At 41.0% G+C, this 23,142-nt stretch overlaps 1 protein-coding gene across 2 annotated transcripts in view; it reads right to left on the bottom strand.

Annotated features, from left to right (window-relative positions):
- The window catches only part of OSCP1 (organic solute carrier partner 1), a 269,469-nt gene extending 264,287 nt beyond the window's left edge, over positions 1-5,182 (bottom strand). For both annotated transcript variants that reach the window (XM_053707128.1, XM_053707129.1), the window contains exon 1: positions 4,847-5,182. In XM_053707128.1, coding sequence (XP_053563103.1) covers positions 4,847-4,958 — 112 coding nt within the window. In that variant the 5' untranslated portion in view covers positions 4,959-5,182. The remainder of the gene's footprint in view (positions 1-4,846) is intronic.
- Positions 5,183-23,142: the final 17,960 nt, after the last annotated feature.

Here is a 23,142-nt window from a genome sequence, read left to right as displayed (position 1 = left end):
AAAATCCAAACTTATTCTTAAACCCAAACTTTTAAATTAATATTTAAAAAATAAAATAATAAAATTACTATTTTTCCCCGCCTTTAAGTCATAATCTTCTCTGGCTGTGTCTGTCAAAAGAACTGAAATAAGGGGGCAGTTTGCAGAGGCTTAGATACAAGGTAATCACAGAGGTAAAAAGTGTATTAATATAACTGTGTTATGCAAAACTAGGGAATGGGTAATAAAGGGATTATCTATCTTTTAAAACAATAACAATTCCAGTGTAGACTGTCCCTTTAATCCCACATGTAATGGCTTGTTGACTCTCACCATCATAAAAGAAATGAATTCATCAGCTAAACATAAATATGTTTGTTTTTTTGCATTCCTTACAGTACCTCTTCTGGTTAAAAACTGCCGTCTGCGTTACACGTGTGCGTCCATGTCGGGAGGGGCAGAGCCACAGAGAATGGGTTGCGTTTAGTGTGGACCATAGGCATATCAGGGTGGTCTGTGGGCATGGCTAGTAAGTTGTTTTAAAGCTGTGACAATAAATGTGTGTGGCGGGAAGTGGGCCAGACCTCCCAATCTGTGACAACCCAGCAGGATGTGGAAAGGTTGGGAGGTATATGCCTCTCACATAGCTTTTCCTTAAAGGGAAATTAAACCCAATTTTTTTTTCTTATGATTCAGATAGAGCATGCAATTTTAAGCAACTTTCTAATTTACTCCTTTTATCAATTTTTCTTTGTTCTCTTGCTATCTTTTTTTAAAAAGCAGGAATGTGATGCATAGGAGCCGGCCCAATTTTGGTTGAGAACCTAAGTTATGCTTGCTTATCTGTGGGTAAATGTCAGCCTCCAATAAGCAAGCGCTATCGATGGTGCTGAACCTAAAATGGTCTGGCTGCTAAGATTTACATTCCTGCTTTTAAAATAAAGATAGCAAGAGAACGAAGAAAAATTGATAATAGGAGTAAATTAGAAAGTTGCTTAAAATTCCATGCTCTATCTGAATCATGAAAGAAAAAATTTGGGTTCAGTGTCCCATTAAGTGCAAATTTCGGTCCATGACCCACCTCAATTCTGCCTACAGCCCAAGAACACCTGTGGCTCTGTCCCTACCAGTCACAGCTCCACCCACATAACACCCAAGGCTCCTTCCACATTTCCCTTACAAAACCAAAGTCTAAGGAGTTTGGGGAATGTTGGGAGGTATGTTCTAATGTTGAACCCATGCTTTACGGTAAAAATTCAACATTAAAAGCCAAACCTAGATTTTCCCAACCAATATGTGAAGTGTGCATATTAATATGACTTCTAAAATTAGGTACGTATAGTTTCTTTTTTATTGAATAATATCAAACCAAGACATTACCTTCCTGACATGCTTTTCAATTTATACTATGCTTGTTTTAAAGGTTTCATACATTCCAAAGCGGGTGTGGATAAAAGCCGGATCCTGCCAGATCCATGTCTAATTTAGACAGATACACACAAATTTACACATCGAGACACTTCTGGATCCACCAATTTTTTACACAAAAACCATCTGGGTCCTTTCAGAACCAACACTTTTTTTTACAGAAAAACAGCCGGATCCTGCCGGATCGATGTCTAATTTAGACAGAAACACAAATTTAAAGGGACAGTCTAGGCAAAAATAAACTTTCATGATTCAGATAAAAGTAAATTGTTTAAAATTACATGCTCTATCACCAATTTTGCTTTGTTCTCTTTGTATTCTTAGTTGAAAGCTTAACCTAGGAGGTTCATATGCTAATTTCTTAGACCTTGAAGGCCACCTCTTTTCAGAATGCATTTTAACAGTTTTTCACCACTAGAGGGTGTTAGTTCATGTATTTCATATAGATAACACTATGCTCGTGCACGTGACGTTATCTGGGAGCAGGCACTGATTGGCTAAACTGCAAGTCTGTCAAAAGAACTGAAATAAAGGGGCAGTTTGCAGAGGATTAGATACAAGATAATCACAGAGGTTAAAAGTATATTAATATAACTGTGTTGGTTATGCAAAACTGGGGAATGGGTAATAAAGGGATTATCTATCTTTTAAAACAATAAAAATTCTGGTGTAGACTGTCCCTTTAAGTGTTTTCCACACAAACACATCCAGACACTTCTGTATCCACCATTTTTTTTTTAAACAAAAACATCTGGGTCCATTTAAAACTGACACTTTTTTACAGAAAAAAAGCCGAATCCTACCGGATTCATGTCTAGTTTAGACAGATACACACAAATTTAAGAGTTTTCCACACAAACACACCCAGACACTTCTGGATCCACCAATGTATTACACAAAAAACATCTAGGTCCTTTCAGAACCAACACTTTTTTTTTACAGAAAAACAGATGTATTCTGCTGGATCCATGTCTAATTTAGACAGATATACACAAATTTAAGTGTTTTCCACACAAACACATTTAGACACTTCTGGATCCACCAATTTTTTTAAACAAAAACATCTGGGTTCTTTCAGAACCAACACTTTTTTTACAGAAAAACAGCCAGATCCTGCTGGATCCATGTCTAATTTAGACAGAGACACACAAATGTAAGTGTTTTCCACACAAACGCATCCAGACACTTCTGAATTCAACAATATTTTACACAAAAACATCTGGATCCTTTCAGAACCAACAATTTTTATAAAATAAACAGTCGGATACTGACAGATCCATGTCTAATTTAGAGGATCCATGTATGATTTAGACAGATGCACACAAACACATCCAGACACTTCTGAATCCAACAGTATTTTACACAAACACATCTAGGTCCTTTCAGAACCAACACATTTTGTTTGTGTGTAAATATAGTACTGGATTCAACAGAGAGTTGGTTCTGGTAGGATTCTGATGTTTTTAATCTACAATAGCTTTGGATCCAGGAGTGTCTGGATGAGTTTGTTTGGAAAATACCTGAATTTGTGTGTGTATCTGTCTTAATAGGACATGGATCCAACTGTTTTTCCGTAAACAAAAAGGCTGGTTCTGGTAGGATCCCTTTTTTGTGCAAAACATTGTTGGATTCAGAAGCGTCTGGATGTGTTTGTGTGGAAAACACTTCAATTTGTGTGTAGCTGTCTAAATTATCATCCAACCAAATAAAGAAAAATAAGCAGCAACGGTAGTAGTAAAGTTAAAACTTAGCATTTATTAATGCAAAATAAGTAAAACAGTCCATGGAGGGACAGAGGTACAACAGGATAACACAGTATACGCGTTTCGGCTGTACGCCGTAATCACTACTGTCTAAATTAGACATGGATCCGGCAGGATCCGGCTGTTTTTCTATATAAAAGAATTGGTTCTGGAAGGACCAAGATGTTTTTCAGTAAAATATTGTTGAATTCAGAAGCGTCTGGATGTTTGTGTGGAACACACTCTGGATGTGTTTGTGTGGAAAACACTTACATTTTTGTGTTTCTGTCTAAATTAGACATGGATCCGGCAGGATCCGGCTGTTTTTCTATATAAAAGAATTGGTTCTGGAAGGACCAAGATGTTTTTGAGTAAAATATTGTTGAATTCAGAAGTGTCTGGATGTGTTTGTGTGGAAAAATCTTAAATTTTTGTGTTTCTATCTAAATTAGACATAGATCAGGCAGGATCCAGCTGTTTTTCTGTAAAAAAGTGTCGGTTCTGAAAGGACCCAGATGTTTTTGTGTAAAAAAAAATTGGTGGATCCATAAGTGTCTGGATGTGTTTGTGTGGAAAACACTTAAAGGGGCAGTAAACTTATAAAATAATGTTATATAATGCTGCACATAGTGCAGCATTATATAACATTATCTTAGCGACAGGTAGCAAAAACAAAAGCATTGCGAGATATTTAATATTAAACTTGGATTTAGCAGCTCTCCGCTCCAGGATCTTCTGAGCGGATCTTGAATTTTAAAAGCGCTTTGCTAGCGCGCTGTCTAATCACAGCGTGCGCGATCGCGCCACTGAAATGAATGTAGCTCGCTCCCGCTACCATGCGGGAGCGAGCTACATTCATTTCAATGGCTCGATCGGGCGTGTTGTGATTAGATAGCGCGCCTACAAAGCGCTTTTAAAATTCAATACCCGCTCAGAAGATCCTGGAGCGGAGGGCTGATAAATCCAAGTTTAATATTAAATATCTCGCAATGCTTTTGTTTTTGCTACCTGCCTCTATGATAATGTTATATAATGCTGCACTATGTGCAGCATTATATAACATTATTTTATAAGTTTACTGTCCCTTTAAATTTGTGTATATCTGTCTAAATTAGACATGGATCCGGCAGGAACCCAACAAGATCCGGCAGGATCCGGCTTTTACCCACACCCTTCCAAAACTACTGCAGAATCTAAACATTAGCTTAATATTTCTATTGCTAGAAAAATAATAATTTTAACCTCATAGTTGCTGTTTTTAATGTAATTAGTAACAGGGACTTATTTATCACTGAGCAGTCTAGTAGAATTAATTTAACTATTTATTATATACAATTGAATAGCTGCTCATTAAAATAATGCCACATAAATAAACTGAACTGATGTTGAACTGATGTTAAACAAATTTATAATATAAATATATAATAACTGATTTATATATTATTACTGATGCATTATATACCAACTTCTGCTGCAAATGCCAAGTTTCTCAAATGACAGGCATTCCACATTTACAGCATTTAACCTGGGGCCTCACAACTAGAATACCCCCTACAATTAACAAATCAACTTTAATGTGGATAAAAACTGGTTTGCAGGAACCAGTCTTGAATAAAACAAATAATTATCTAATAAATTAGTAATGGCTGGAAGTGCAATTTCATTTCCCTTCACACGATTATTCAAGTGACACTCACCTTTCTTTGCTTTATCCGGGGGTATGTTCTGGGCTCGCAGCCGCTGGTCCAGAATATAAAGCATTTCTCCTCCGAGGTTAATAAAGAGCAGAGGCAGAGTGCGGAGAGACATGACTGCGAGCAAGAGGGGAAAGGCGCAGAAGGACTCGGCAGAGAAAAGAACAGCAGCAGGATAATGTGCAACGGGGAAGAAGGAAGGACAGAGTCAGGCAGTTACGGACAGAGCAATCACTGTTTACAGATATGGTTTACACTACATACAGGGCCCTGAACCCCCGATCTAGCTTGTGTCCCTGTCCGCAAGATCAACCTCTTCTCAAGGCCGCAGACGCTGCTGCTTCGTTGCTAGGATACTATATGTACCAGCCAATAGTAAATCGCTATTCTTCTTAAAGGGCATGAGGCTGTAGTGAGCCGAGCCAATAGTAAATAAGTGACGTCTTTGAAACTAGACGTTGCACACGCAGAGTCGGGATTTTACAGTACAGTATCCAGTGTTTGACACAAGATGGCCCATTTTTTGTTGTTGAGATAAATTGATGCAGCATAATGAATAACAAATTAGACACTTCACTGGACATAAGAGTGCACGAAGAAAATGCTCTTATGTGTCAGATTATATTATACACTTTTGCTGGTATATAGCTGTGGGTTTAACCCCACTGCAAACAATTGAGTCAAGCTAATGCTTTACGACAGTTCACAAATTTAAGTCAAGTTATTATCAGACGCTGCTTTGGAGATCACAGTTATAAAACTGTCACTATCAATAGTTGTACATACATATATGCTTATAACTTATAAGAGATGTTTTAACTGTTTTAAATGTATTTATTTTTTTTACATAAAAAAAACCTTAACAAAGCATAAGCATTTTTGCAATAAATTGACATTTTAACACAATTCTGCATAAAGTAAAAAAAAAGATAATTCTACCTATAAATTTAACCTGCAGATGACGCGCACACTGAGCCCTCTACGCTCTCACATAGAAAGGACATTTTCCTGTAGAAATTAAAATAAAATACTTGTTACCAAATTTCACAAGAATTCCACTTAGGGTAAAAGTTAATATCCAATTGTACCAATAAATTAAATTTGCACCACATATCTCACACACTGATCCCTCTATAATATCACACAGTGTGGATACGTTTTTATTGTGGAATTTTTTAAATATTGATTTTCAAAAATAGTTATTTTTCAACAATTCCACTTTAGGTAAAACCAAAATCTCCCAATGTGCCAATGACACAATGACCCCTCTGTGACTGTCTACAATGTCACAAAGTATGGGGACTTTTTACTGTGGAATTTTAAAAATATTATGCCCCAAATATAATTACTCATATTGCGAAAATGGTCTTTTTTTTAAAATCTCCTATTGTGACAATAAATATTCATTGCAGGTATCTCACACAATGATCCCTCTACATTGTCACCAAGTATGTGGACTTTTTACTGTGGAATTTTAAAAAATATGGGGCCCAAAATGTTACTCAAATTGTAAAAATAGTCTTTTTCCAGCCCTTCAATAAGGGTTAGAAACAAAATCTCTTATGCTGCCAGTAAATTTTCACTGCAGCTATCTCACACACCCATATCACAAAGTATGGGGACTTTTTACCATGGGAGTTTAAACAGATAAGGCCCTAAATGTCACTCAAATGACAACAAAAACAAAATAGTAATTTTCCAGCACATTCACTTAGGGTTAAAAACTAAATATTTCGGGGGGCGGAGCCAGCTTTGAAACCGGACGGTCGCACTTTCCAGCAGCTCTTACTATACTTTATCTAAAACATAAAGTTAGCGACCGTCTGCGCTCATATATTTATTTATTAAGCTACTAGAGAAGATCTGGAACTGCAGCCGTTCTTAACAGCTACTTTTACCAAGAGAAACACCTCATAAACATATCTCCGCAACCTTGATGCGGCTGGCACTGACTGCGTGGACTATAGCAGCCATCTTGTGGCCTAATCGGCAATTTCAATTAAGAGAACAAAATTGACAAAGCTTATCACTTCTATTTTCTTTTTTTTTAATCCCCAACCTAGGGGCCAACTACCATACCCGACCATGGAGGATGCAGAGCGCGTTATGGAAGTGATATATCTGTTTCTGGATGGGTGTAGAATTGCGCTCGACTGTCAGCTCATGGTGGAGCCCCAGCAAACGGCAGCGGCATCTGCAACCTACGCTGCCCACTCATTCATTCCTGTACCGGAGAATAGGGGAGCCAGGCTATCACAGAGTTCGCCGCCTACTCAACGTCAAGCACAAAACTATCTGGAGATGACCCATCTGACGGCAGCAACCCACTTGACTGAGGCGGACATAGGGGACAAAATTTCCACACCGGAGCGCTCGCAGTCCCCAAGCAGTGTTTGCCTGGATTGCATATCACCCGAGGCTGCAGGCTGCAGTGTAACAGAGGAATACCAAGCATCCTGTGTCACGTTCCGTAGTGACTATTGGGATCAGTTGCAAGCAGCTTGGATGGCACACCGCACACTTCACAAATGTGATTGCCGAGTGAAGCGCTTCCATCCCCTGGGCCTCGCAGCTCTTAAAGCAGGAGTCGGTTGATGCATTTTTGCATGTGCAGTGGTTTACTTTGCTTCTGTAACTAAGATTCTCCCGTACCACTGCATACTCACCTAGAACCCTCACAGTTGGTCATATTGCCCCTAATGACTGTGAACATACCTGATTAAGGGGGACTATAATGACGAAATATGTATCTGTCACTTTCGGCAACTCTCCATATGGAGGTAATTTACTTCTCTCCTCTGTGATATGAAACAGGTGGACATATACTATGAAAAACCAGCCTTGACACTGCAACCCTTCGGTTGTTTTCTACAATGCTTTTGGTGCTTACATGTCATGGTTTAGCTAGTCTGTTTTACCGCCAGTTCCCTTGTGCTCCAAATACTGTTCATATGGTTCCTATTATTACTGCATATTCAAGCTTTTAGCATACAAATGTTTTCATTCTTCTTGTTTATGTTGGGAGCTCTAATTCTATATAAATTTGTTCTTGACATTTTATTCTATGTAGGGTCAAATGAATGCAATGTACTGTTATTTTGTTATATTTGAACCTCACATCGTGTTTCTGTATTTGTTGGATTAAGCATGCACTGCTCCATCCCCTTTAGAATGTATATATTTACAGCTTAACTTGAAATCTGATGCTTCCGATCCATACATCACAAGAAGGTGGAACTATCTATTTATACTGCTACAGAGCCAGCAAAGATTTACACTAGAATGTCCTAACCTATACTGTTACACAGTCTAACTGTTCCTAGTCCAACTCTCTGCTATCTTAGGCCTAGATTTGGAGTTCGGCGGTAAAAGGGCTGTTAACGCTCCGCGGGCTTTTTTCTGGCCGCACCATAAATTTAACTCTGGTATCGAGAGTTAAAACAAATGCTGCGTTAGGCTCCAAAAAAGGAGCGTAGAGCATTTTTACCGCAAATGCAACTCCCGATACCAGAGTTGCTTACGGACGCGGCCGGCCTCAAAAACGTGCTCGTGCACGATTCTCCCATAGGAAACAATGGGGCTGTTTGAGCTGAAAAAAAACCTAACACCTGCAAAAAAGCAGCGTTCAGCTCCTAACGCAGCCCCATTGTTTCCTATGGGGAAACACTTCCTACGTCTGCACCTAACACCCTAACATGTACCCCGAGTCTAAACACCCCTAACCTTACACTTATTAACCCCTAATCTGCCGCCCCCGCTATCGCTGACCCCTGCATATTTTTTTAACCCCTAATCTGCCGCTCCGTAAACCGCCGCCACCTACGTTATCCCTATGTACCCCTAATCTGCTGCCCTAACATCGCCGACCCCTATGTTATATTTATTAACCCCTAATCTGCCCCCCACAACGTCGCCGACACCTGCCTACACTTATTAACCCCTAATCTGCCGAGCGGACCGCACCGCTATTATAATAAAGTTATTAACCCCTAATCCGCCTCACTAACCCTATCATAAATAGTATTAACCCCTAATCTGCCCTCCCTAACATCGCCGACACCTACCTTCAATTATTAACCCCTAAACTTCCGATCGGAGCTCACCGCTATTCTAATAAATGGATTAACCCCTAAAGCTAAGTCTAACCCTAACACTAACACCCCCCTAACTTAAATATAATTTTTATCTAACGAAATAAATTAACTCTTATTAAATAAATTATTCCTATTTAAAGCTAAATACTTACCTGTAAAATAAATCCTAATATAGCTACAATATAAATTATAATTATATTATAGCTATTTTAGGATTAATATTTATTTTACAGGCAACTTTGTAATTATTTTAACCAGGTACAATAGCTATTAAATAGTTAAGAACTATTTAATAGTTACCTATTTAAAATAATAACAAATTTACCTGTAAAATAAATCCTAACCTAAGATATAATTAAACCTAACACTACCCTATCAATAAAATAATTAAATAAACTACCTACAATTACCTACAATTAACCTAACACTACACTATCAATAAATTAATTAAACACAATTGCTACAAATAAATACAATTAAATAAACTAGCTAAAGTACAAAAAATAAAAAAGAACTAAGTTACAGAAAATAAAAAAATATTTACAAACATAAGAAAAATATTACAACAATTTTAAACTAATTACACCTACTCTAAGCCCCCTAATAAAATAACAAAGCCCCCCAAAATAAAAAATTCCCTACCCTATTCTAAATTAAAAAAGTTACAAGCTCTTTTACCTTACCAGCCCTGAACAGGGCCCTTTGCGGGGCATGCCCCAAGAATTTCAGCTCTTTTGCCTGTAAAAAAAAACATACAATACCCCCCCCCCAACATTACAACCCACCACCCACATACCCCTAATCTAACCCAACCCCCCCTTAAATAAACCTAACACTAATCCCCTGAAGATCTTCCTACCTTGTCTTCACCATCCAGGTATCACCGATCCGTCCTGGCTCCAAGATCTTCATCCAACCCAAGCGGGGGTTGGCGATCCATAATCCGGTGCTCCAAAGTCTTCCTCCTATCCGGCAAGAAGAGAACATCCGGACCGGCAAACATCTTCTCCAAGCGGCATCTTCGATCTTCTTCCATCCGGTGCGGAGCGGGTCCATCTTGAAGCAGGCGACGCGGATCCATCCTCTTCTTCCGATGTCTCCCGACTAATGACGGTTCCTTTAAGGGACGTCATCCAAGATGGCGTCCCTCGAATTCCGATTGGCTGATAGGATTCTATCAGCCAATCGGAATTAAGGTAGGAATTTTCTGATTGGCTGATGGAATCAGCCAATCAGAATCAAGTTCAATCCGATTGGCTGATCCAATCAGCCAATCAGATTGAGCTCGCATTCTATTGGCTGATCGGAACAGCCAATAGAATGCGAGCTCAATCTGATTGGCTGATTGGATCAGTCAATCGGATTGAACTTGATTCTGATTGGCTGATTCCATCAGCCAATCAGAAAATTCCTACCTTAATTCCGATTGGCTGATAGAATCCTATCAGCCAATCGGAATTCGAGGGACGCCATCTTGGATGACGTCCCTTAAAGGAACCGTCATTAGTCGGGAGACATCGGAAGAAGAGGATGGATCCGCGTCGCCTGCTTCAAGATGGACCCGCTCCGCACCGGATGGAAGAAGATCGAAGATGCCGCTTGGAGAAGATGTTTGCCGGTCCGGATGTCCTCTTCTTGCCGGATAGGAGGAAGACTTTGGAGCACCGGATTATGGATCGCCAACCCCCGCTTGGGTTGGATGAAGATCTTGGAGCCAGGACGGATCGGTGATACCTGGATGGTGAAGACAAGGTAGGAAGATCTTCAGGGGATTAGTGTTAGGTTTATTTAAGGGGGGTTTGGGTTAGATTAGGGGTATGTGGGTGGTGGGTTGTAATGTTGGGGGGGGGTATTGTATGTTTTTTTTTACAGGCAAAAGAGCTGAAATTCTTGGGGCATGCCCCGCAAAGGGCCCTGTTCAGGGCTGGTAAGGTAAAAGAGCTTGTAACTTTTTTAATTTAGAATAGGGTAGGGAATTTTTTATTTTGGGGGTCTTTGTTATTTTATTAGGGGGCTTAGAGTAGGTGTAATTAGTTTAAAATTGTTGTAATATTTTTCTTATGTTTGTAAATATTTTTTTATTTTCTGTAACTTAGTTCTTTTTTATTTTTTGTACTTTAGCTAGTTTATTTAATTGTATTTATTTGTAGCAATTGTGTTTAATTAATTTATTGATAGTGTAGTGTTAGGTTAATTGTAGGTAATTGTAGGTAGTTTATTTAATTATTTTATTGATAGGGTAGTGTTAGGTTTAATTATATCTTAGGTTAGGATTTATTTTACAGGTAAATTTGTTATTATTTTAAATAGGTAACTATTAAATAGTTCTTAACTATTTAATAGCTATTGTACCTGGTTAAAATAATTACAAAGTTGCCTGTAAAATAAATATAAATCCTAAAATAGCTATAATATAATTATAATTTATATTGTAGCTATATTAGGGTTTATTTTACAGGTAAGTATTTAGCTTTAAATAGGAATAAGTTATTTAATAAGAGTTAATTTATTTCGTTAGATGTAAATTATATTTAAGTTAGGGGGGTGTTAGTGTTAGGGTTAGACTTAGCTTTAGGGGTTAATACATTTATTATAGTAGCGATGAGCTCCGGTCGTCAGATTAGGGGTTAATAATTGAAGTTAGGTGTCGACGATGTTAGGGAGGGCAGATTAGGGGTTAATACTATTTATTATAGGGTTAGTGAGGCGGATTAGGGGTTAATAACTTTATTATAGTAGCGCTCAGGTCCGCTCGGCAGATTAGGGGTTAATAAGTGTAGGCAGGTGTCGGCGACGTTGAGGGGGGCAGATTAGGGGTTAATAAATATAATATAGGGGTCGGCGATGTTAGGGGCAGCAGATTAGGGGTACATAGGGATAACGTAGGTGGCGGCGATTTGCGGTCGGAAGATTAGGGGTTAATTATTGTAAGTAGCTGGCGGCGACGTTGTGGGGGGCAGGTTAGGGGTTAATAAATATAATACAGGGGTCGGCGGGGTTAGGGGCAGCAGATTAGGGGTACATAAGTATAACGTAGGTGGCGGTCGGCAGATTAGGGGTTAAAAATTTAAATCGAGTGGCGGCGATGTGGGGGTACCTCGGTTTAGGGGTACATAGGTAGTTTATGGGTGTTAGTGTACTTTAGGGTACAGTAGTTAAGAGCTTTATAAACCGGCGTTAGCCAGAAAGCTCTTAACTCCTGCTATTTTCAGGCGGCTGGAATTTTGTCGTTAGAGCTCTAACGCTCACTTCAGAAACGACTCTAAATACCAGCGTTAGAAAGATCCCATTGAAAAGATAGGCTACGCAAATGGCGTAGGGGGATCTGCGGTATGTAAAAGTCGCGGCTGTAAAGTGAGCGTTAGACCCTTTAATCACTGACTCCAAATACCAGCGGGCGGCCAAAACCAGCGTTAGGAGCCTCTAACGCTGGTTTTGACGGCTACCGCCGAACTCCAAATCTAGGCCTTAGTTAATTACTTTAGGGATAGTGTGGTATAGCTTATGCAGGAGATGATTACTGTTCTCCCCCTACCCTACCTGCAAGGCTCATTATTTCTAGTGATGGACACCCATATATACGTACAATTGTTTGCATTGTTTTCTCCTATTTACCTTGGTTGTACAGGCGTGGTCAGCGGCCGGGACTACGCCTCCATAATCAATGTCTAGAAATGTTGGTGTTCCATTATGTTTAATAGATATATCCTTCTATTGTCATGGTGTTCCCCCAATATTGGCGTCTATTCTCCTCACAGTGTGTCATTTGCTCCCGCGTTACTCCAAGCTATAGGACCTCCTATTACCTTATTAGCAGCCTTTTATAGATAGGTATATTTTATGTTTTAATGGTTCCAGCGCAACCCACATAGCCCACTTTTTACTTCTGCTTGTAGACCTTCTATTTATGGTGATGTTTGTTGCCCAGACTTACCAAACCTTATTTGCTACCTACATAGTGTATCCAGGGACTAACTGCGGTGCTCACCTTATTAACTAATTTATCCCAACTGGCATATATATGAAAGAGAGTATAATACTCTTGCCTACTTAGCTCATAAATATATTACCAATTGCTAAGATGTTATAACCTGAGGTGCAGCGAGACCTTGCAGCTCAATGCAGTGCTTTTCGGGCAGGCAGGTCCTGCATCATTATTCTTATCATTTATGCCTTTTTCATGCACTATATTTCAGATAAGCCCTATAAATTTCGCTAAATGTGCAATCATTGAACCCTTGGTTCCCTAGATTTAAGTGCTCCTTTGACCTAGCGTACTCCCATCATACCAATAACCTGTTACTTTACAATGACCACCTCCCCCCCCCCCTCCCATTTTCAAATAATATACTTCCTAACTTAGGAGGGTTATCTGAGCGGTGTATCTTGCTTGTACCGCACCTTGACTTCATTTAATTTCCATAAATCCTGCACTGCAATACGACAATGACCATATGTTTCCCCCCCAGCTTTGCAGGATTGATTGACATTTCCTTTTTGTTAATCATAAAAAATTAAAAGAATAAAACAAAGTTTCTCATCTCGGATCCAAGAGTGATCCCAATCTACTTAAATTTACCTGCTATAACCATACCCACAATACATCATTATAAGGCCTTAGAGTGGCCCGTTAAAATTGATCAGTAGGTCTAAAGTCTTAAGGCAATTGTTGCGTATTTTATGTTTATGTATTGTCATGCAATGTAACTATACACTGTATTTGTGTTTTTTCCAATGACATTTTTTTGTTTGTTTGCCTTCTACGAAACTTTAATAAAAAGTATAAAAAAAAAAAAAACTAAATATTTCTATAGTGCAATACATTTTCACTGAAGGTATCTCACTCAATGACCCCTCTACAATATTACAAAGTATGGGGACTTTTACTGTGGAATTTTAATAAATAATTAATACTGAGCCCCAAATATCACTCAAATTGCAGAAATAGTCATTTTCCAGCACTTCACTAAAGGGTTATAAATAAAATCTCTCATTCTGCCAGTAAATTTTCACTGCAGCTATCTCACAAAATATTTTTCCAACACTTTCACTTATGGTTAAAACAAAATCTTATGACTTCCGGTGGGCGGGACTTCTGGATGGAAGCAAGCTACAAGAGCTCTGATACTACCAGCCAAATAAGTGGCTTTTTCCGAAATATTCAGAGACCATCTAGACCCCCACAGCACACATCTTACTGGGAGACCCTGCTCTGGTCATCGCCAGTCGATACATTATTTGTGTAGGGCGTTCCATCGGCCCTAGCCCCCGGTTGCAGTACAAGGCTAAGAAGGCCATCTGGCACCGTGGCGTTTGCTCTACTGCCACGTTGTACATAGTTCGATACCTGCATATTATCACCCTCCTTCCCGCAATGGGATTGTCCAACACTGATGAAGCAGCGGCCAACAACTACATTTTTGCTGAAATACAGGCCATGCTCCTGCCCAGACTGGACAGACTACTTTCGTCCTGCACGGATCTCTACACAATGGTGAGGATACCGGAGCGGACTTCCCGCCCCAAGAAATCTGTTCCCAGCCGGCAGGGATCTGCCTCGCGGTTTTTAACTACCGCTACAGTGCCCCATGCCAAGGAAACGGATAACATCCCCATGACCGCAGCTCCTTCACAGATTGGGAAGGAGGCACTGACATTGATGACCGAGATATCACCCACGCACCTCAGCTTATGGGAGCATGTCAAAATACACGGACCTTCTCTAGCGTCTATACTAGACGTGGGCATCGGTGACAGGGTTGATGCGACCCCAGAGATCAATCAGCCAAGGCATATTGAGAGCTCGCAGGGGCGACAGATATGGCCGCAGCTGTGTGGCCCACTCCCACCAGACATTAACTTTCTGAATTTAAAGAACTCCTACTGTGAACCGCAACAAAGAGCGGATAACTTCAACAAGGGCACAGGGGACACAGTGCCGATGCAGAGCAGCGGGGCAGAGGACGCTGCGCCTCTGCTGCAGTGTAACCCTGACACACACTTCCTCGTTCAAGAGTTACTGGAGGATGCATACTGCCAAGGTGGGTGTCTGCTGCGGGGAAGTGGATCAGTGGCGACTATGCTCAAGCTCCTGAAATGCAGGGAGAACATGCTGCGAACTACCCATGGAGCAGAGGGCATTGGCTGATGAGACAGATGTTGATGGGTATACTTTTTGGATAAACTTGTCGACTGGCCTATTACTTCCATGAGGGTTCTTTTTGAATGTTGGGCGCATGTGAGACATGCCGAGTTTTATGAGCAGGTTCATCAGAAAATGCTGCAGCAACGGCCCTTCAAGGCCCTTTTTGCAAACAAAGGACTTACATCAGGGACATTGTTTGGAACTTAAATCTGTTTTGAGGCTGTGCTGTATTAACGTTAGCATTACAATGTACTTAAACACATATGATTTTTGTCTCGCTTTTCAGTTGTAATTATGTTGTAGCTTGTGCGTGTCATGTTCTGTTTTGCATTAACTTGACTGTTAACCTGTGTGAAATGATATATCACAGTGGGTCGGCGTATGCTGATTCTTCTGTGTCTGCGCAAAAAAACAAAAAAAAAACAAAAAACCAGAACGGCTCTTCAGTGATGTTGACAAGTTGCAATTTATGGCATTTTTTTTAACCTCAGATAGAATCTTTGCTGCGTTGTTAAGTATAACACCTGCTATACTATACTGCTGATTTATGTGTGGTGTGGATGAACAGAATCCCTTGTACTGCATTAATCGTAAGTCTATGCTTTTTACGTGAGCTGAGTTATGTGGATCAGATAAGACCTGTTTACTCCTACTACGAACTCTGTTAATTCAGAGTGAGTTTGCATGCTGATTTATATTTATCTCAAGGCAGCTGTACTAGCACCAGTTTCAGTGTATCTTAATTAAATATTTTACCACAACCAGTGATTAGCTCTGATAGTGTTGGTATTGTACCGGGTGCTGGAGCCTATAAACATGCATATATCAGGTATGTTTGTTAAGAAAACATTTGGTATTCACATACATGCATTGTCAGGGTAACCATTTAGGCAGGTAAGAATAGACTATTTATCAGTTCAGTATTAGGCTTTGGAAACTAACATCATGATCACAGCTACCACTATTTTTCCTAGATGTATCCTTAGAATGAAAAAAGTTTTTGCAAATCGTGGGCTATACACAGGTATCAGCTCCCTCAGTGAACTATAGCCACACATGTTTAATCATTCCAAGCAGCCCCAGAATATGCATATCCCACTCATATATACTAAGAGACTAATAGATATTCATATAATTGCAGTGTCACAGCAGCCATATTTACTTATCCAGGCGGCCATATTCCCCGTAAGAGGCCACTAACTTAGTCAGTCACTAGACAGATATTTACTGAAAGATTCCTACCTGATAGTGCAATTTGACGGTCAATACATGCTGAGTAGTTGGTGTATTGTTACTTCTCATACTTGTCTGACTGGAGTTTCAATAAATATGACTCTTTCATATCACGGCAGCTGCCCATGTACCCCTGCTCCTATAGGGGATCTGTGTTGTTTTGTTTAGTATAAATGTTAAAGTTTAGTAAGTTTTATTTTCTTTATTCTGTCAATAGGTTACTCAATTAATATGAAAAACTAAGAAGTGCAGGTGCAATATGAGATACTACTTAATTAATTGTGGTATATCCTCACTGAATGGATTATTCCATGTTATCTCAATGCCTTAATCTCAAAATGACCGGTTACATGTGCATTATGCTTTATGAATAGAAACTGACGTTTTTCTTTGTATTTTATGTCAGCAAATGTTTCACTACTGATACTGTATCGATATTCAACATGTTGTGTACGCACGTGATTGCTTGTACCTGTACTTCTTCAATAAAGAGAATTTAAAAAAAAAAAAAAAAAAAAACTTATATTGTGCCAATACAGTTTCACTGCAGCTATCTCACACAGTGACCCTTCTACAAAATCACAAAGTATGGGGACTTTTTAGTGTGGATTTTTAAAAAAAAAATGGTGCCCCAATGTCACTCAAATTGCAAAAATAGTAGATTTTCAAAAGTTTCCACTTAAGGTTAAAAACAAAAAACACTCAATGCCACTCAAATTGCAAAAATAGTAATTTTCCAGGGTTAAAAACAAAATCTCCCATTGTGCCAATTTTATTTTTACTGAAGCTATCTTACACAATGACCCCTCTTAAAACATCACAAAGTATGGGGACATTTTACTGCAAAATAGTGCCCCAAATGTCACTCAAATTGCAAAAAACATGAATTATGCTTACCTGATAATTTCATTTTCTTCTGAAGGGAAGAGTCCACAGCTGCATTTATTACTTTTGGGAAACACAGAACCTGGCCACCAAGAGGAGGCAAATACACCCCAGCCAAAGGCCCAAACACCTCCCCCACCTCCCTCATCCCCCAGCCAATCTGCCGAGGGAACAAGGAACAGTAGGAGAAATATCAGGGTGAAAAAAGGTGCCAGAAGAACAAAAAATTACAGCCGCCTCATGGATAAAAACACGGACGGGAGCTGTGGACTCTTCCCTTCAGAAGAAAATGAAATTATCAGGTAAGCATAATTTATGTTTTTCTTCTTGAAAGGGAAGAGTCCACAGCTGCATTCATTACTTTTGGGAAAAGAATACCCAAGCTAGAGGACATTGAATGCAAACATCGGGTGGGTACAAAAGACAGCCCCTTCGAAAGGCACCACAGCCTGATACTCGACACCCTAAAAAATATAGAAGACACTAGTGAAAACCCGAAGCCCAGTTAACTGCACATAAGTTACACCGCGGGCAAAGCCGAACTAAACCACTCAGTCCCAGAGTCCGTCAAGCCCAAACAACCTCAGAGGAGTCAGCCCCCTGCGGATCACGACTCCAATGAAGGTACCCGGCCCATACAAGGACCGCTATCTGCCCGCAAAAAGGAGAACAGATTCTCATGAAAAATCCAAAGGATCATTCCACTCTGCAGAACATAGAACAACCCATGGTTGTCGTACAATAGCAATGCCCAGGGTGACGAACTCTGTAGAAACACAAGGACCGAAGAAAAAGAGATCCATACACAGGGAAACATGTCCCAAAAAGGACTCTAGGAACACCCTCATATCCCTGACCCTGTACTATATCCAAAGGTACTCCAGGAAAACCATGAGCTCCCCGTTGCCTCATATTAGATCTAGATCTGCAAGCTAGACAGCAAAGAGCAGAAATAGGATAACTATCCAAGCAGCTAGTAAAGAGTTCTCCAAAAAGCTTGCTAACACCCAGTCAAAATGCAATTAGCTGTAACTGGTTACACCCTCAAAGTGCAATAGCTGTAGATGGATTTAACTGCAAACCTTCCAAGGGCTCACAGCCCTCCAAATATCAGGCTCCAAGGAGCGCCCCCTCCCAGCACCGAGCGCCAGTGGAAAGGAGGAGGACATCCAAAATCTCCCACAAAGGAGAGAACGGACTCTAAAGAAAACGGTCAACCCACATAGAGTAACCGACCCCCAATCTTCCCTCTAGGATAATAGTCCTAGCCCAAAGGCTAGTCAAGACCAAAGACAAGAGTCCCAGACTTCCGGAAGAGAAAGGAAGGGTCAAAGTAGGAACAAAGCCCCCAGTTAGACCGCTGACTATTACTACAAACGGTATGCTACCATGAGTCAGGATTGTGCTCAGGTACGAAACCCCCTACACGGCTGTCTTCTCTAAAAACAAGGAACACTTCCCAAGGGAAGAAGGCCCTCAGATCCTCAGCATCCATATATCAGAATCCAACATATAGCAGGAGCCCCATAGGGATCAAGCCCTCAGCCTCACGCTGCAGGAAAGGAGGAACCAGTCACTAAATCGCAACTCCCCTTCCAGGATTCTGTAATGCAAGAAGGGAAAAACCCCTACAAGGCAAGACACGAAGGACCCACAGGTCACTCCCAGGGGCGTATTAAGGCATAGGCCAACAAGGCCGGTGGCTAGGGCAGCAGATTTTTAAGGTGCAGCAGAATTTTGAGTCCCTAGGGCCACTCTACTGAACTCAGGGCCGGGTGGCTAAATCAACCAATTACTAATGACTTAAATGGCTGGCCCGGCTAATGCTATCCTATGGGATTGTATGTGGGTGCGCATGACGTGGTGACAGTGGAGGCGGAGCTCACTTGCGCAGCCTGGCCTGGACTGAAAGGGAATGCGGTATTCTTCCTGGCTCCACTGCGTGATTGAGACTCACACAGACTACACAGTGCAGTGTGCACTACAACGTGACCACTATGAAACAGCATATGCCTTTCTCCCTTCAATACATCTTCATTAGGCATTAAAATACTTAAACGGATTAGTCACTAAATACTTGTACATTTACTGTTTGTCTATCTGTCATACATGCAAAGAATAAGTATTTATTGCTGAATCTATACAACTATGTGACTTAAAACACAACTGAAAATATGTTGTATGCATTTAAGAAATTCAGAAACAATACAAGTATATACTTTATTATGATTGTATCATGTGACTTTATCCCCTAGGATACAATTCCTAAACCTATCATACTGTTGTATTTTTTAAGTACTTTTAAATGCCAGTTTGTATATTCATTACATATTTATCCAAGCAGATATTTTGCTTAAAAAACTGTCAATCACCAAAGAAGATGTTTAAGGTTAAACAACTACCTACTGACAAACTATCATACAGTGAAGGATATTTTTTCTGATATAAACACTTTAATCATCTGACTTGCAAAATAATGTCTTAATATATATATATATATATATATATATATATATATATATGTGTGTGTGTGTGTGTGTGTGTGTGACCAGAGTGAATGCAAGCCCTGGTGAACATCTACTTAAAAATACATTATTTTTTAAATTTTTTACTCCCTGCCCCAAAAATATTATGACTAAAAAAGGCCTTAAACCTGGGGTGGGGTGGGGTGGGGTGGGGGGGCAGCAGAATTTTGAGTGCCTAGGGCAGCACAAAACCTAAATACGCCTCTGGTCGCTCCAAATACTAAGGTAACTCCGAACCCGGAGAACCCTACCCCCGCTCTAAAAGAGAAGGAAATAAAAACGGAAAACCACCCTACCATAGAGGCGAGACCCCTCAGCCATATCACCAACCCAGGTGAAGATACCTGGAGTCTACAGGAACAGCGAAAATGCACCAGAAGACCAGTAGGGAACCGTGAGAATGACCTAAGCTACAAAACAATATGCATCTCTCACAGTGCCCCAGCCTCTACGAAGATAATAAAATGCTTAATAGGCTAAAGAGTCAGCGTCCGGAAGAACCTTGAGTGAAAATGCAAATAATGACTCGGCACACCAGACCACATAGGTCACACACATCTCCTAATTCCAAAGAATGGAATAACAGTTCTGAGTCCCCGGGGACCTGAAGAACCATGATGATGTCTGCAAAAACAGATCCGTATCCCAGACGAGAAGCCCAAATAACCAACCTAGATTGGCACTCATAACCCTCCATTCGGAGGGGTTGTATTTAAACAACAGGCCTCATACTTGGGTAGGATCCGAGCCCGAAGTCCATAGAATAGGCCAAGAGACATTCAGAATCCAGCAGGATTAATCAGCACCACGAGGGTAACATGAACCCTAGTAACAGCCAAAAAAGTATCCGACCAGTATCTGCCTGCTATAAGGATACTCTAGAACTGCCCAAGGTCCAAGAAAATTCATCCAGAAGGATCGATAAATGAACTAGAAAAACATAATTCTATTATTCAACAAATGCGCAACTTTCAAGGAAGTGCCCACGCGACCTAAATAGCAACAATGGGACCAGCCGATTAAAAGCCCCATTCACCCAAGCTCAGAACTGGAACCGAAAAACATAAAGAAAAAGAAAAATGGTGATGTTAAGGAGATTGGCTTCATCCCCAAACGTCATATCGATTTTGACATCCAGCTTCTAAGGCCTCAGATCCCTCGGCCAGCTAGGACTGGGATCCTCCAACATTGCCAAAACATGTCTTAAAAGAACACGAAGGCGAGCCAGCCTATAACGGGAGTCAAAATCATCCCTTGCCAGATCAACTGAAGACCCTGGCCCCGAGATAGGGGCCCCTGAAGCCTCAGGGGCCAACGCTTCCCCAGAAGGCCGAACTGAATCGGGCGATCCCACGCTCGAAGGGCCCTGGTTAACGGAACACGGACAGTATCTTGGAAATACTTCACCTGGGAGATATAAATGATTCAGCGCCTTAGAAATGGCCATGTGGAACCGTGCCGTAACCTCTGGAGGAAACAAGCCACCCTCCGGAGAAGGAGTAAAGGCCATAGGGACACCTGCTTGCGTAGCCGGGAAATGGACTGGGGCACTCACTTCACGAGTCATGGAAACCTTGGAGGCGGGTGGCTCAACGAACTCTAAGCTCCCTGCTTTGGTAGAAGAGAGTACTCTAGAACAGCAATCGGAACATAACCGATGGGCATTGATTACCCGGGCCATTTCATATTCATCACAAGACACATCCTACGTATCGGAGGCATCCGTGTCGCGTATATCAGAATCCTCTGGGATTACAAAAATGACAAAAAAATAACTGGCACCCTTTAACCCCCCAATGGCTGGGGCACTCACCACCTCCTGTGAACCAGACAACCCACGAGCAAGACTCTCTCGGTCACACACAGTCAGCATAGGGAAGTGAAAAACAACGTAACCGCACCCGTCACAAGGTGCACCGTGCCAGTCACGAAAAAGGCGCTTAATATGGAAAGATTGCGTCATTAAAAGAAGGTCATTATGTTCCGTAAAGGCCGTGAGCCTAAGTATAGCTACACAATTGCAGATAGAATCTATAACAAACATGATTAAAAGTTCAATAACCCCCTCAGGAGATATTAACTCATGATTCCTTATTAAGATAAAAGGAGTCCCACTGGGACCCTACCTTGTTTCGTTAACATTATAATTCACATATCAAAATAAAATGAAACGATCTTACCGGAATCTACGCCGTGGAACAGGAACACGGCCCTTCAAGTGTGACATATAGTAGCCTCGCTTCTGACATGGGGGCCCATTTATCAAGTCCGTATGGAGCTTGAGAGCTTGTGTTTCTGACGAGCCTTCAGGCTCGCCAGAAACACCAGTTATGAAGCACCTCCATAACCTGTCCCCCTGCTCTGAGGAGGCGGACAGACATCGCCGCAATTCAACCCGATCGAATACGATCGGGTTGATTGACACCCCCTGCTAGCGGCCGCGAATCTGCAGGGGGCAGTGTTGCACCAGCAGTTCACAAGAGCTGCTGGTGCCATCCATGCTCTCACTGAGAGGCTGGCAGGATTACTTCAAACTCCAGTCCCATTGCAAAGAGTACTACCCTCCATGAGAGACTATCTCGAACTTCTGACACTTCTCTGTCAACCTCCTGTGACGAAAGGCAAAGAATGACTGGGGGATGAGGGAGGTGGGGGAGGTGTTTGGGCCTTTGGCTGGGGTGTCTTTGCCTCCTCCTGGTGGCTAGGTTCTGTGTTTCCCAAAAGTAATGAATGCAGCTGTGGACTCTTCCCTTTTAAGAAGAAAATAGTAATTTTTCAACGTTTCCACTTAAGTTAAAAACAAAATCTCCCATTGTGCCAATATTTTTTCACTGCAGGTATCTCACACAATGACCCCTCTACAATATCAGAAAGTACGGGGACTTTTTACTGTGAGTTTAAAAAATAATGGTGCCCCAAATGTCACTCAAATTGCAAACGTAGTCATTGTTCAACGGTTTCTTTTTTTTTTTATTTAACAAGTCCAGATGCAATCAAAATTCAGGAAGATAAGATGCATTTAATTATTCATCAGATAGTTATACAGAGATGATGATGGAGTCAGCCAATCAGAATCAAGTTCAATCCGATTGGCTGATCCGATCAGCCAATCAGATTGAGCTCGCATTCTATTGGCTGACCGGAACAGCCAATAGAATGCGAGCTCAATCTGATTGGCTGATTCCATCAGCCAATCAGATTTTTCCTACCTTAATTCCGATTAGCTGATAGAATCCTATCAGCCAATCGGAATTGAGGGGACGCCATCTTGGATGACGTCCCTTAAAGGACCCTTCATTCGTCGTAGTCCGTCGGTGAAGAAGGAGGTTCCGCGTCGGCGGGAGGAAGATTCAAGACCCGGCTTGGAAGATGACATCGCCCGGATAGAAGACCTCTTCAGCGCCTCTTTGAAGATGA

This window comes from Bombina bombina, chromosome 3 (genome assembly GCF_027579735.1).
Source record: "Bombina bombina isolate aBomBom1 chromosome 3, aBomBom1.pri, whole genome shotgun sequence".
NCBI lineage: Eukaryota > Metazoa > Chordata > Amphibia > Anura > Bombinatoridae > Bombina > Bombina bombina.
The sequence above is the reverse complement of the archived record's forward strand: the minus strand, read 5'-3'. Positions and strand labels throughout refer to the sequence as shown.